Source organism: Rhinopithecus roxellana, chromosome 14, assembly GCF_007565055.1.
Source record: "Rhinopithecus roxellana isolate Shanxi Qingling chromosome 14, ASM756505v1, whole genome shotgun sequence".
In the NCBI taxonomy this organism is placed as follows: domain Eukaryota; kingdom Metazoa; phylum Chordata; class Mammalia; order Primates; family Cercopithecidae; genus Rhinopithecus; species Rhinopithecus roxellana.
In genome coordinates, this window is record NC_044562.1 from 60,717,142 (window position 1) to 60,732,564 (window position 15,423).

At 44.0% G+C, this 15,423-nt stretch overlaps 1 protein-coding gene across 3 annotated transcripts in view; it reads right to left on the reverse strand.

Annotated features, from left to right (window-relative positions):
• The window catches only part of UBE2F (ubiquitin conjugating enzyme E2 F (putative)), a 73,683-nt gene that overhangs the window by 45,368 nt on the left and 12,892 nt on the right, over positions 1-15,423 (reverse strand). For all 3 annotated transcript variants that reach the window (XM_010357967.2, XM_010357964.2, XM_010357965.2), the window contains exons 3-4: positions 6,763-6,792; positions 6-71 (exon numbers count right to left, since the gene is read on the reverse strand). In XM_010357967.2, the coding sequence (XP_010356269.1) occupies positions 6-71; positions 6,763-6,792 (96 nt within the window). The remainder of the gene's footprint in view (positions 1-5; positions 72-6,762; positions 6,793-15,423) is intronic.

Genomic DNA, 15,423 nt, shown 5'->3' on the forward strand with positions numbered 1-15,423 from the left:
GTTACCTGGGGTTACTGTTAGCTGAAAACAATGAAGCTTGTTTGGATCAGGAAAATGCACTTTACATGTACCTGTAAAAGAAACAGCACATCAGGACGGCCTGGCAGTGAGCAACAGTCCATATGATGAGGCTAACTTTTGAACACATGTAAAGTTAGCGGTGCTAGAGGGATCCGTATGGTTTACGGAAAGCTGGTAGATCTCCCTCCCTATTTGTCTGATAATAACGGTGCCAATACACTAAAACTGCAAACCAGTGGTTTTGTCATGTGTTTCTCCTTAGTCTTTTACTAGTTAATCCCAAATAGAAATGTTTTCCTTCAACCTTTAAGTGGTCACTAAACCATTTATTTCAAAAAAATTATGCTACTGTACCTTGACAAGAAGAAACCATATCTCAGGGAGATTAATATATGCAGGCAAAGGCTAACTAAACACGGAAAAACCAGGAAAGAGCCCAGGTCAACTCTGTTCCCCTGGCACCACAGACATTCAGTCACCATGGTAAATGGAAGTTCTTTATAAAGAAGGGTGCTGGCTGGGTGTGGTGGCTTATGCCTGTAATCCCAGCTACTCGGGAGGCTGAGGCAGGAGAACCACTTGAATGGGGGAGACGGAGGTTGCAGTGAGCCGAGATCACGCCATTGCACTCCAGCTTGGGCAACAAGAGCGAAACCCCGTCTCGAAAAAAAAAAAAAAGGAAGTGTGCGCCCAGGACTTAGCTCCCACCCAGCTAGAGTTTACCATGATATTTTGTCTTTTTGAAAAATACCTTTACTACCTAAGTGGTAAAGCAGCTTGCTTTGTTGGTAAAATAATGCTCTACTGACCCAGATGCCAATGTTCTGTGCCACTGGTCCAAGTCAGAAGAGGCCTAAATCAGGACAAAATGTTCCCCTGGGAGAGGGGCTACTGGCTGCTGGTGCAGGCCAGGGAAGTTGACTGCATCCCACCCGTCTCATTCAAATGAATGGCACATGGCTAATTACCCATGGAAAAAATACCCAAGGAATCTGGAAGGAATATGTATAGAAATTTTCTACATCTATAAAATCAGAAAATACTATGCTAAACTTTTTTTTAGACAGGGTCTCACTCTGTTGCCTGGGCTGGAGGACAGTGGCATGATTCCAGCTCACTGCAACCTTTGCCTCCAAGGCTCAGGTGATCCTCCCACCTCAGCCTCCTGAGTAATAGGGACTACAGGTGCACACCACCACACCTGGCTAATTTTTGTATCTTTTGTAGAGACAGGTTTTCGCCATGTTACCCAGGCTAGTCTCAAACTCCCTTGCGCAAGTGATCCACTCACCTTGGCCTCTGAAAGTGCTAGGATTACAGGTGTGGGCCACCACACCAGGCCTATGCTAAACTTCTCAGTTCACCACTGGTGGTGAACTAAACATGGAAAAACCAGGAAAGAACCCAGGTCAAATCTCTACTCCGTTCTCCTAGCACCAGAGACATTCATAGTCACCATGGCAAATGGAAGTTAAAAAGAAGAATGCTGGCCAGGTGCGGTGGCTCACACCTGTTATTCCAGAACTTTGGGAGGCCAAGGTGGGCGGTTCATGAGATCAGTAGTTCGAGACCAGCCTGGCCAACAAGGTGAAACCCCGCCTCTACTAAAAATACAAAAATTAGCCGGGCAAGGTGGTAGGTGCCTGTAGTCCCAGCTACTTGGGAGGCTGAGGCAGGAGAATTGCCTGAACCTGGGAGGCGGAGGTTGCCATGAGCTGAGATTGTGCCACTGCATTCCAGCCTGGGCAACAAAGCGAGACTCCATCTTAAAAAAAAAAAAAAAAAAAAAAAGAGTGCTGCCCAGGAGTCAGCTCCCACCCAGAGTTTACTACGATATTTTGTCTTTTTAAGTTTTTAAAGTTTTTTTAGAAGACTTTTTAAAAGTTTTTTTAAAGTTTTCTTACAAGTTCCACCAAAAGTATTTGTTTAGTTTGACAACGATAAAAATTTTTATCGAAAACAGGACAATTCAAATTTCTATCAGAGGTGACCTTAGAGACGATCTAGTCCAACGTCCTCAACTAGGAGACATAAGTAGAAGGTCCAGAGAGGTTTGGTGACTAGCCCAAGATCATACAGGTTATTAACAGAAGCAAGGTTAATTCCTACATTAATAACTAGTTCATGACTCCTTCTCCTACTGCATGCCTCATTTCCTTTCAATACATAATGAACATGTTAAGACATGGGACACCTGTACATACAAACAACAAATAATACAGAACTGTTAGTAGGGTTTCCTTTCCAGAGTGAAAACTGCCTAGAAAAGCAAGAAGCAGGCCGGGCGCAGTGGCTCATGCCTGTAATCCCAGCACTTTGGGAGGCCGAGGCAGGCGGATCATGAGATCCGGAGATCGAGACTATTCTGGTTAACTAACACGGTGAAACCCCATCTCTACTAAAAACATAAAAAATTAGCTGGGCGTACTGGCGGGCGCCTGTAGTCCCAGCTACTCGGGAGGCCGAGGCAGGAGAATGGCGTGAACCTGGCAGCAGAGCTTGCAGTGAGCTGAGATCACGCCACTGAACTCTAGCCTGGGCAACGAGCAAGACTCCGTCTCAAAAAAAAAAAAAAAGAAAAGAAAAGCAAAAAGCAGTCTTAGAGATGGCAATGTCGCAGTCCTTGCTTTAGAAATAAAGAAACTGGAGCCAAAGAGTTCAAGACTTTCACCAAAATTACACATTTAGAACTATGTGTGAAATACTTAAAATGGGCTTTATTCTTCTAATCTTAACTTGCAAAGATAAATGCCATCCTTCTAGTGAGTTCTAAGTAACAAAAACATATGATTATGACTTGGGATGTTAATCATGTTAGTCATGTTTCAACGATTAACTGAAGTTGGCATCATGTATTTGTTTTTAATATCTAGCATTCTCCTTTGTTTTAATAGACAGAGGAAATCAATAGCTCCGAAAAAGCTGGCCCACCAAGAATAAAGAAATTATCGGCCGGGCGCGATGGCTCATGCCTGTAATCCTAGCACTTTGGGAGGCCAAGGCAGTTGGATCACCTGAGGTTAGGAGTTCAAGCCCAGCCTGCCCAACATGGTAAAAACCCCCTCTCTACTAAAAATACAAAAAATTAGCCAGGTGTGATGGCGCATGCCTGTAATCCCAGTTACTCAGGAGGCTGAGGTGGGAGAACTGCTTGAACCTGGGGGACAGAGGATGCAGTAAGCTGAGATTGCGCCACTTCACTCCAGCCTGGGTGAAAGAGCGTGACTCTGTCTCAAAAAAAAAAAAAAAAAAAAAAAGAAATTACCAAAGTGGATTAAAAAGCAATAAAACTATGCCAGGTGCAGTGGCTCTTGCCTGTAATTCTGGCAAAACCCTATCTCCACTAAAAATACAAAAATTGGCTAGGCGTGGTAGCAGGCATTTGTAATCCCAGCTACTCAGGAGGCTGAGGCAGGAGAGTCACTTGAATTCAGGAAGTGGAGGTCGCAGTGAGCAGAGACCGCACCACTGCATTCCAGCCTGGGTGACAGAGAAAGACTCCATCTCAAAAAAAAAGAAAGAAAAGAAAGGTTAAGTTCTAAAAAAAAAAATGTTAACAGTTTTTTGTTCTAGTTCAATTCACTAGAATTAAGCTTTTTATCTACATGTAGGCATGCACTATCTGAGCCTCTAATAATATTTCAGTCTATCTGGAAGAAACATTTTAAATCTTTTTGCAGAGAAACCTCTACAAAATTGCACATACAGAGCTCTAAACTAGTTATGAATAGTTACTAAGTGGCACTAATATAAGGCAAGTTATTTTGTTAGTCTTTGTAAATATGTTAGAAAGATAATTAAACAGATAGTAAAGGGTTATGCATTGGTGGCTTCTTGTTTTTCTCTTTAGAATAATGAGACATACTTTTGGAAAGCATGGCTTTTAAAATGATATAATTTCCCCCTTCTTTGATTAGGAGAGAAGGTAGGGAGAAAGAACGAAAGAAGAGGCAGGGAACATGCTGTCTTTTTATCTGACACCACAGCCATATGGCTAGGAAGATGTGCCATGGTTCTTTAAAACCTAAGGTATGCAGTTACAATCCTGATTTGAAAGCCAGTCATAAAATTTTCTGGTTTTTAAAGTATACTCTATGAGTTAAAAATCAACAATCTCTGTAAGATACATACAAGGATGAATGAACCATTTATAAGTGAGACCTTTTCTGTGATTTTGATTAAATGTCTGTATGTGTTGGCCATGCACAGTGGCTCGTGCCTGTAATCTCAGCACTTTGGGAGGCCAAGGTGGAAGGATCACTTGAGCCCAGGAGTTTGAGATCAGCCTGGGCAACACAGGAGACTCCATCTCTACAAAAAAAATAATAATAATTTTAAAAAATTAGCTAGGTGTGGTAGCATGCACTTGAGGTCTGATGTCTCAGCTGCTCAGGAGGCTGAGGTGGGAAGATCACTTGAGTCCAGGAGGTTGAGGCTGCAGCGAGCCACACTCATGCCATTGTACTCCAACTTGGGCAACAAAGAGAGATCCTGTCTATAAAAAAACAAAAAAAAAAAGTTTACATACACATACAGGCTCAAGCTGGGGGTCTGTGGGAAGACAAGATGGGAGTGGAAAGCAGGGGAGTTATTTTATTTTTATCAGGAAAATGTCCTAATAAAAGAGAAGAGTATAATGAACCCATCCCCCAGCTTCAACATTCTGCCAATCTTGCTTGTCTATCCTGCCCCCACACAGTTTACTTGTTTGTCTTCCTGTAGCATTTTAAAGCAAACCACTTCATCTGTAAATATTTCAGTGTGTACAAAGATAACCTTTTTGTGTTTTGTGGTTGTTTTGTTTTGTTTTGTTTTTTTGAGACAGTCTCACTCCATTGCCCAGGCTGGAGTGCACTGGCGCAATCTCAGCTCACTGCAACCTCCACCTCCTGGGTTCAAGCAATTCTCTTGCCTCAGCCTCCCAAGCAGCTGGGATTACAGGTGAACACCACCACGACCAGCTAAATTTGTACTTTTAGTAGAGACAGGGTTTCATCATGTTAGCCAACCTGGTTTCAAACTCCTGACCTCAAATGATCCACTCGCTTTAGCCTCCCAAAGTGCTAGGAATACAGGTGTGAGCCACTGCACCCAGCCAGAAAGATAACTTTTTAACAGAATCTCAAGATATTGCCTCATTTCTGAGTTGAAGAAAACTTTGAGGTCAAGCAATCCAATGTCTTTCAAAACACTTTCAACTGAGATCCATAGTAAGAAACATATTTTATACCACAACTCACTATACCTACCCGTAAGTTCCATGTTGAAAATAATCTTTTGGCTGGGCGCGGTGGCTCACGCCTGTAATCCCAGCACTTTGGGAGGCCGAGGCAGGCAGATCACTTGAGCCCAGGAGTCTGAGACCAGCCTGCCCAACATGGCAAAAACCCATCTGTGCTAAAAATACAAAAATTAGCCTGGCATGGTGGTGCGTGCCTGTGGTCCCAGCTACTCGGGAGGCTGAGGCACAAGAATTGCTTGAACCTAGGAAGCAGACTCCAGCCTTGGTGACCGAGTGAGACTCTGTCTTGAAAATAATAATAATTTTTTCAGAAACATTACATACTTACCCTCTCAAACTGATTTCACAACCATGTAGAGGTTGCAACCCACCATTATCTTTCCAACTTCAGATGGAGACTGGAATGGGCTCTGCCCTGCCCCATGTCAGAGATACCTCCACATTCAACCCTACGTTCTCTCTAGCACTCACCCAAACCAGCAGACCCACTTATAAAATGCTTCACCATCATCCACAGACATCCTCAGCCTCAGAATTTTAAAGGAAGTATGATGATAAAAAGTTGTATTTCAAAAAATACTAAAATGATCAAATCTTCAGGCTTTAATGATCTTCTGAAATAATCAAGGGTTTGGAAGAAGATTAATGATAGGGAAAAAAATAAAATATGACATATATTACAAAAGTGAACTGCCTGATAAATGGGCTTTCCAAATGTACTGTGCTCACGAGTGAAGACTGCATGCTGACCCTGTGTGTCTGGGGCAGAAACAATCAAGCAAGATGGACATCCACTGACAGCAAGGCAGTGCAGCCACCCCTCAAACATGCAGACAACTTACAAATGAGCACTTTGCCAAAAAACTGGTATCATCCTTAACAAAAATGGAACGGTTATTGATTTATACACTTTTTCACTCAAAGTGGATGTGGGACAGAATGCATAAGAGGCAAAAACCTAAACAAATACACCTCTGCTATGCTAAGGAGAGATACAAAGCACTCAAAAAGATGGCAGAACCTTGCTCTTTTTTTTTTTTTTTAAAGACAGAGTCTCGTTCTGTCACCCAGGCTGGAGTGCAATGGCGCAATCTTGGCTCGCTGCAACCTCCGCCTCTTGGGTTCAAGCGACTCTAGTGCCTCAGCCTCCCGAGTAGCTGGGACTACAGGCATGCACCACCATGCTCAGCTAATTTCTGTATCTTTAGTAGAGACAGGGTTTCACCATGTTGGCCAGGCTGTTCTCGAACTCCTGACCTCAAGTGATCCAGCTGCCTCTACCTCCCAAAGTGCTGATATTAGCGGCGTGAGCCACCATGCCTGGCCTACCTTGTTCTTATTAGATATTTGAAAAAATCCTACCTTTTCACAGAAAACTAAAATTCATTCCTAACATACATGAAGAACAGGCTTTTTACTATACAAGGTTATTAAGACATAAAAAGTTTTCTTCATGCAATTATTTCACAGTACTTAGCGTTTGGGGATGCTATACTTACAAGGTAAATTAGCTTCAAGTTCTGCAACCTCTGTAGAAACAAAGAAATTATTATTATTAATATTAGTCGATTACTCCACATAAAATCACCAGTTCGAAATTGGCAATTTCCTCTAGAACACTGAAGAAAAAAAAATAAACTGAATGAACTGAATAAAACCTAGTCTAAAGTTTAGACTTTAAGCCATTTAGTTGCTTTCAATATACAAAGTGACCTGCAGAAGGCCAACAAATTCAGTCAAAAGTCCTTGAATATTCACTTTAATGTAAAAGAAAAACATTGTAAATTAACACAGAAATGACCTACAGGTAGCCAGTTACTACAATGTTTTTAAAAGTCGTTCCAAGCACTGGAAAGAGTCCTCTCAAAATCTGATCTACATGCACCTTGTGTCTATGTCTGTTCCCAATGCTATCTTCTAGTTACCCCCTCATAGCTGCATTTCTTGGCCCCAGTCCTCTGCCCAAGTGCCTCAGACATCGCAGTCCCTCTTCTACCAGCCACTCATTTGGTGTTTAAGCCCAGCACCCCTCTGCAGGACAAAACTGCAAACCCCCACCACAATCCTGCTCACCACTTCTATTCAACACAGTACTAGAAGTCTAAACCAGAGCAATCAGACAAGAAAAAGAAATAAAAGGCATTCAAACTAGAAAGAAAGAAAATTATCCCAATTTCAGGTGACATGATCCTATATGCAGAAAGCCCTAAAGACCCCCCCCCCACCCCCCGCACACACACACACACACACAGACACACACACACTTTAGAATAAAACGCTTAGGAATAAATTTAAGGAGATAAAAGATATGTATATTGAGAACTGTAAAACATTAATGAAAGACATTAAAGAAGACACAAACAAATATATGGAAAGATATACCATGTTCATATATTGGAAGAATTAATATTGTTGAAATGTCCGTACTACCTAAAGCAATCTACAGATTCAATGCAATCCCTATCAAAATTTCAATGGCATTTTTCACAGAAATTAAAAAAAAAATTCTAAAATTTGTCTGGAATCACAAAACACCCTGAAAAACCAAAGCAACGTGAGAAAGAACAAAGTTGTAAGCATCATACTTTCTGATTTCAAGCTATAGAAATCAAAACAGCACAGTACTGGCATAGAAACAGACACACAGAACAGAAAAGAGAGTCCAGAAGTAAACCTAAGCATAGGCAAGTCAACTAATTTACGACACAGGTACCAAGAAAACACCACGGGGAAAGGATAGCTCCTTGAATAAATGGTGTTGGGAAAAGTGGATATTCACATGCAAGGGAATAAAACTGGCTCCTTATCTTATACCATTCACAAAAAATCAACTCAAAATGAATTAAAGACTTAAATGTAAGACCTGACAGTATATAACTCCTAGAAGAAAAGATAGGGAATAAGTTCCTTGACATGGGCCTTGGCAATGATTTTTTGATATCACACCAAAAGCTCAGGGAACAAAAGCAAAAATAAGCAAGTGGGATTACATCAAACTAAAAAGCTTCTGTACAGTAAAGGAAGCACTCAGCAAAGTAAAAGGTAGCCTATGTGCCAGGCACGGTGGCTCACGCCTGTATTCCCAATACTTTGCGAGGTCAGGTGGGTAGATAGCTTGAGCCCAGGAGTTTAAGACCCATCTGGGCAACACGGCAAAATTTTTTTTTTTTAATAAAATATACAAAAATTAATGGGGCGTGGTGGCACACACCTATAGTCCCAACTGCTCAAGATATGAAGTGGGAAGATCACCTGAGCCTGGGAGGTCGAGGCTGCAGTGAGCTGGGACCACACCACCGCACTCTACACCACTCACTCTGGGTGACAAAGTGAGACCCTGTCTCAAAAAAAAAAAAAAAGAAAGAAAGAAAGAAAAGGTAGTCTATGAATTGGGAGAAAATATTTACAAATCATATATTCAATGAGATTAATATCTAAAATATATAAGGAAATCACACAACTCAATAGCAAAAAAAAAAAATTTTTAATCGGGCAAAAAGCATGAATAGATACATATCCAAAGAAGAAATAAAAATGGCCAACAGATTTATGCAAAGGTGCTCAACATCAATGAACATCAGGGAAATACAAATCAAAATCATAAGAAATCACCTCACACCTGTTAGAATGGCTACTATCAAAAAGAGTGATAAATGTTGGCAAGAAGGTGGAAAAAAGGGAACCCTTGTATACTGATAGCAGGACTGTATACTTGGTATAGCCATTATGGAAAACAGCATGGAAGTTCCTCAAAAAATTAAAAATAGAACTACCATATCACCCAGCAATCCCACTCTGGTTATCCACCCAAAGAAAACAAAATCAGTATGTCAAACAAGTATCTGCGCTTCCATGTTCATTGGAGCATTACTCACAATAGGCAAAATACTGAAATAACCTAAGTGTCACTGACAGCTGGATAAAGAGATTGTGGTATACACTGTATATACGTTGGAACACTGTTCAGCTTTTAAAAAGAGATCCCGCCATTTGCAACAACATGGGTAAATCGAGACATTATGATATATAAAATAAGCCAGACATACAAAGACAAATACTACATTATCTTACGTATATGTAGACTCTAAAGTCAAAATGAAGAAACAGAAAACGGTGGTGACTAGGGCATGGGAGCGGGGAAGGGGGCAGAATGGGGGGTTACAAAGTTATAGTTATATAGGATGAATAAGTCTAGAGACCTGAAGTACAGCATGATGACTATAGTTCATATTATTGTTTTATATGCTGGAAATTTGCCAACAGAGTAGATTCAGGTGTTACCATTTTTAAAAAGGTAAACTATATGAGAAGATGAATATATTAATTGACTGTAGTAAACAACCTACTATGTTTATCAAAGCAGCATACTGGACCAGGCACTGTGGCTAATGCCTGTAATCCCAGTGATTTGGGAGGCCGAGGCAGGACGATTGCTTCAGGCCAGGAGTTTGAGACCAGCCTGGGCAACACAGTGAGACCATGATCTATTTTTTTTTTTTTTTTTAGCCTTTTTCCACAACCTCCTAATCTCTTAAAACAAAAAAACAAACAAAGAGTGAGGCATGGTGGCACATGCCTGTAGTCCCAACTACTCAGGAGTCTGAGGTGGGAAGATCACTTGAATCCAAGAGTTTGAGGTTATAAATGAGCAATCATCGCCCCACTGTGCTCCAGCCTGGGCAACAAAGTGAGATCACCTCCAAAAAAAAAGGTCTTCTTGTTGTATACCTTAAATATTCATAATAAACAACTAATTAATTAAAAATAAAAACCTGCAGTTTAGCAGGGCATGGGGAAGGGTACACTCTGAAATAACTGAGCTGGCAAAGTCCTCTGTGCCTCAGACAGAAAGTAGTGTGCTCTGGGGTCTTTGGGCCCGGGAGATTCTCTCCAGCTGTGGGGACTAAGGAAGGAGGAGGTTTCTGGGTTGGGCTTTGGCAAGTTAATAAAATTTAGTCCTGCAGAGTTAGGGGAAGAGAGGAGTATTCCAAGCAGACAAATTAGCAATGTGAGAAAGCACAGCGCACGGAAAAGCACAGAAACCAGACAGCATCCAGTGTGGCCAGAAGAAAGGTCCCAAAACAACAGGAGAGCACTGGGAAACAAAGTAGAAAGATAGAAACAGGAGCATGGAGAGAGCCATTGGAGATTTCTGAACAGAAGTTTCTAACCTTTGCCTAAAGAGGACAACCTTAGAAAGGGCAAAGTGCAGGCCAGGTGACCTAAGAGACGGGCAGCAAGCACCTGGCAAAGGCAGAAAAGCTTGGGGAAATTCAGAGCAAACAGAATGGAGAGGTTCTGGCAACCGTAAGTGGGTGGAGGGTGTCAAAGATGGCACCCAGGGGTGATGAGCTGGGATGTGGGAGTGCCAGAAAGCCACTAGAGACAAAGAGGAGGAGTAGGGGAGGGGGAGGAAGAGGAGGAGAACAAGGCTGCGGGCACAAAAAGGGCAAAGGTGAGGGGTACCTGCAAAGTGATGCCACCTGTCATCATGAGACTGGGTAAGGTCAACAAAAGGGAGAAAAAAGAACCTTGGAGAAAGCAATGGCCAAGGAACGGTGGAAGTTACAGATGAGAAACATGCCGAAAAGCAGGAGAGCCATCAGGAACATGGTGATTCAGTGAAACAGCACAGGGCTTCCAAGGGGAAAGGCCATCGGAAGTGGATCAGACCTTGCTGACTGGCATTCAAAATAGCAGGAAAGCAGGAAGAGAGATGGAACCCAGAGTATGAAATGAAGAACCAAATGTGTGGTCAACATAGCTGCAGCACAACAATTCCTTCAAGAAATGAAGTGGGGAAAGGCAGCAAGGGGAAGGGGCAATGGAGGCCAGAATGCTTGCAAAGCTGACCACTGAGAGGAGGAGTGAGAAGGCTGGCTGAGGGCTCTACTCCGAGGCTTGGGGTTCAGGAGACCTGCATGCAACAACTAAGCACCTGTATAGAGGCGAGTGGCCCATTAAATGCACTCGTTCTAGGGCCCAGGTATGTGGAAGGGGCACCAAAGGTAAAGACAGCGGAGGAGCTAGAGAAAGGGAGAGGCCCACCCACAGTAGCTCCCTCTCATGGCCAGGACATGTTCTGGCCAGGGCAAGCCTTCTCACACTGAGAAAAAGGGCAGATCTCCTCAGTGGAGCTGAGTGTGGGGAGAAGAGGAGAAACAGTTCATCACCCACTTGCCATGATTAGAAATAGAGCAAGTTCCGGCAGGGCGCGGTGGCTCACGCCTGTAATCCCAGCACTTTGGGAGGCCGAGGCGAGCAGATCATGAAGTCAGGAGATACAGACCATCCTGGCTAACACGGTGAAACCCCGTCTCTACTAAAAATACAAAAAATTAGCCGGGCGTGGTGGCGGCGCCTGTAGTCCCAGTTACTCAGGAGGCTGAGGCAGGAGAATGGTGTGAACCCTGGGAGGCGGAGCTTGCAATGAGCTGAGATCGCACCACTGCACTCCAGCCTGGGCAACAGAGTGAGACTCTGTCTCAAAAAAAAGAAAAAGAAAAAGAAAAGAAACTGAGCAAGTTCTGTGACTAAATACAATCCTGGGAGTCTATCTTCCTGGCAGTCTTATATAGTGGCCCCTACATTAAAAAATATTCCCTTGACTGGGTGCGGTGGCTCACATCTATAATCCCAGCACTTTGGGAGGCTAAGGCAGGAGGATCGCTTGAGGTCAGGAGTTTCAAACCAGCTTGGATAATATAGTGAGACTGTCGCTACAAAAACTTAAAATATATACGTATACTAACAAAATATAATGATGGTGATCCTAGGAAAGGTTCACCATTATTCTTCTCATGCCCACACTGATACATAGCTGCCTTTCCAATGGGCCAGATTTTGCCCTTCCTTAGAGCAATGTGTGGGAAAGGCAGAGGGTAGAGGAAGACAATAGAGCCTCGGACCACACCACCCAATGCTGGTCACATCTGACAGGTGTGACCTACAGAGGTGAAGACCAAATGAGTTGTTCATAGTGATCACTTTTAAATAAGGGCTACCTATATAATTAAACTTGATCTTAAAGCAAATACTAACATATTTTATTCTGTATTATTTATATTTTGTTGATTAGAATTTACAAGAAACTGTTCTTAAGGGCCCTTCTTTTGAGAGATTGATGCTGGCCACTGGAATCCAGCTTTCCCTGGTGTGACTCTGTGGCAGCGGCCCAAGCCTACTTCAGTAGAGACTCATAACTCCTGTCATCCAGCTTTTCCTAAGGGAATTTAGAAATGTGTCCAGAGGGCATGGTAAGCGACTGTGGATTGCAAGCAGAGGGGCCAGCATGACAGAAGCAAAAGGTTCAAGAGGACAGTCTAGTGACAAGGGAAGAGGCGAGGTCTGGACACAGAGGGACAATGAGGAGTGAGGCCACTGACCAGTGCTAAACACTGTGATGTGGTAGGACGGAGGAGTGGGAAGAAATCGGCAACAGAACCAGGCCCCTTCTCCTATGGGGATAGGGGTGCGGGAGCAAGAGGCACTCAGGGGCTAGCAGAGTCACAGCCAGAGAGATGACAGACAACATCTGACGAAGAAAGGAATGGAAGCCCTGGCTGCACATTTGTCATTTGGGGAGTGTTTTGCTGGTTTGACATTTGACAACTTTGTCAGGGACCAATTTACATACTGTAAAATAGACCCATTTTAAGTAAATGATTCAGTGAATTGTAGTAAATTTTGGAGCTATGTATCCATCACCACAATCTAGTACCTGCTGAGCTTTTAAAAATCCTAATGCCCCATCCCTAACTTTGACCAATTATATCAAGAGTTTCAGGTAGAACTTATACCTCTGAATTTTTAAAATTCTCTCCCAGCACTGGGCGCAGTGGCTCATGCCTATAATGCCAGCACTTTGGGAGGCCGAGGAGGCCAGATTGCATGAGCTCAGGAGTTTGAGACCAGCCTGGGCAACATGGTGAAACCCTGTCTCTACAAAAGATACAAAAATTAGCCAGGTGTGGTGGCATGCATCTGTAGCACCAGCTACTCAGGAGGCTGAAGTGGGAGGATCACTTGAGCCAGAGAGGCAGAGGTTACAGTGTGCTGAGATCATGCCACTGCACTCCAGCCTGGGTGACAGCGTAAGGCCCTGTCTCCAAAAAAAAAAAAAAAAAAAAAAAAAAAATCAAATTCCAAGATGAGCATCAGGCTCACATTTGCACGTTTGGTGCAATTCAGTCACAGAAGGAGGGCAGGCTGAGGGAGCTCTTGGACCTAGCCTACCAATGACTCTACCACAGTCAGAGTCCCTGCAGGCTTCTGCTCCAAGAGACAGTGCAAGCAAGGACTACAATCCTGCGGCAGAGGATTTCAATACAGATGCTTGGCATTTTAGTTCCACCGGGGCAGACTATAAAATAAGCCAGGCACGCTCCCACAGTGCTCCTCTCAGGGAGTTGTCACAAATGACAAGAAGTTTTGCTGCACTTCCAATGAGGGCAAATCAGAATTCACTAACATCAACAGTTATCACCTTAGAGTCAAGGTACAGTAAGACTATAAGCAAAGCTTGGCAGCCTCTGGGCAAAGCAGCGGCCCTTCTCTACACACCCTTACCACCTGAAGAACGCCACCCACCTACAAGGTAATGAGAAATGAAGATACTTTTAAAATTGCTCAAGTCTTGCCTATCCCAAGATGCTAACACTTCTACCACTCAGTGGCCCGGCATTTCTGGGAGGCACCTGGCTGACACCTTGCACAATTCTCTGGCTGCATAACTTCCTTCTGATAAATTAGACTCTTTTCCTTTCTAACTAAAGATCAAACCACAGGACCCATTTGAAGCATGACTACACTGAAATATCAGATTGCAAAATCCACCTGATCACCACAAAGGCCCCCGCACAGCACGTACTCACCTTCCTGCCCTGACCCTCACAACACTGGGCTCCTGCTGGCTCCTTGCCACCTGCTCCCTGACCCTGCACACCTGTGGGCAGGGGCCATGTAACCTGCCCCAGCTCTATGAGCTCAGTACCTGGCACTGGGGCTGGGCACACATGGGGGGCTCGGGAAAAGGGGGACACATAAGCATACTTGCCTACAGGGTGGCAGTGCCCCTGCTGTGAGTTTCCTCTAAGACCCAAGAACGTTTCTCTTCACATAGCTGGGAACTGAGGAGGCATTCCAAAGGCACTGTGGACGGAATTTATGCTCCACCCCTAAATTCATGCTGAAGCCCTAACCCCCAATGTGATAGTATTTGGAGGCAATTAGGTGTAGATCAGGTCATGGAGGTGAAGGCCTTGTGATGGGATTCATGCCATTATTTAAAAAAAACAAAAAACAAAGAGGGACCAGAGCTCCCCTTCTCTCCTCCATGTGAAGACACAGCCAGGAAGAGGCCATCTGCAGGTCAGGAAGACAGCCCTCACTAGGAACTTGACTGTGGCCTTCCAGCCTCCAGAAGAGAAACACACGCCTATTGTTTAGGCCAAACTGTCTATGGTCCTTTGTTACAGCGGCCCAAGCTGACAAAGACAAAAGGCTGGTCACACAGGCAGATGACTCTTGGCAAAAGCCAGCTCCAAGCCCCATCAGACAACACCAGGCAGAGCTGCCAAGCCCTTCAACCTAGGTAGAGACAGCTGCCATTTTCCAGGTGACCTGATTACTTCCTTAAACCTGAATCACTGCCTCACAGATTTCTAGAACTAGGAACTTTATTTCTTAGCTTCCCACTGCCTCTATGCATTAAAATCCTCAAATCCACCTTTTCTGCATGCCTCACATCTGGGAGACGACTCACACACAGGGTTTCAGCCCCTCCAGAGAGAGCACCACCACGGCTGAGGCCTCACTCTACAGAGCGCAGGTCCACAGTGCTCATGGTCCCCTCCACGCTCCAGAGGAGCAAGGCTGTAATCCTGAAAAGCAGTCACAGCCCCTCTAGCAGAGTCTGGTATCACTAAGAATGGAGCCCACAGGCCTCCTACCACTTACTTTGAACACAAATGCAGGTGACGTCAACTTCAGCCGTCACCTACGCTTCCATAGGGTCCTCCCTGCCCACTGGGCTATGTGTACACCTGAGGGGCTGCCAAGTTTCCCGGGGCAGCTCCACTGTCATTTAACCCTCCAACAAAGCATGTAAAGGTCAGCCTGTGGCCAACTGCCTTACATCCACACTAGCTGGATTCCTCCCC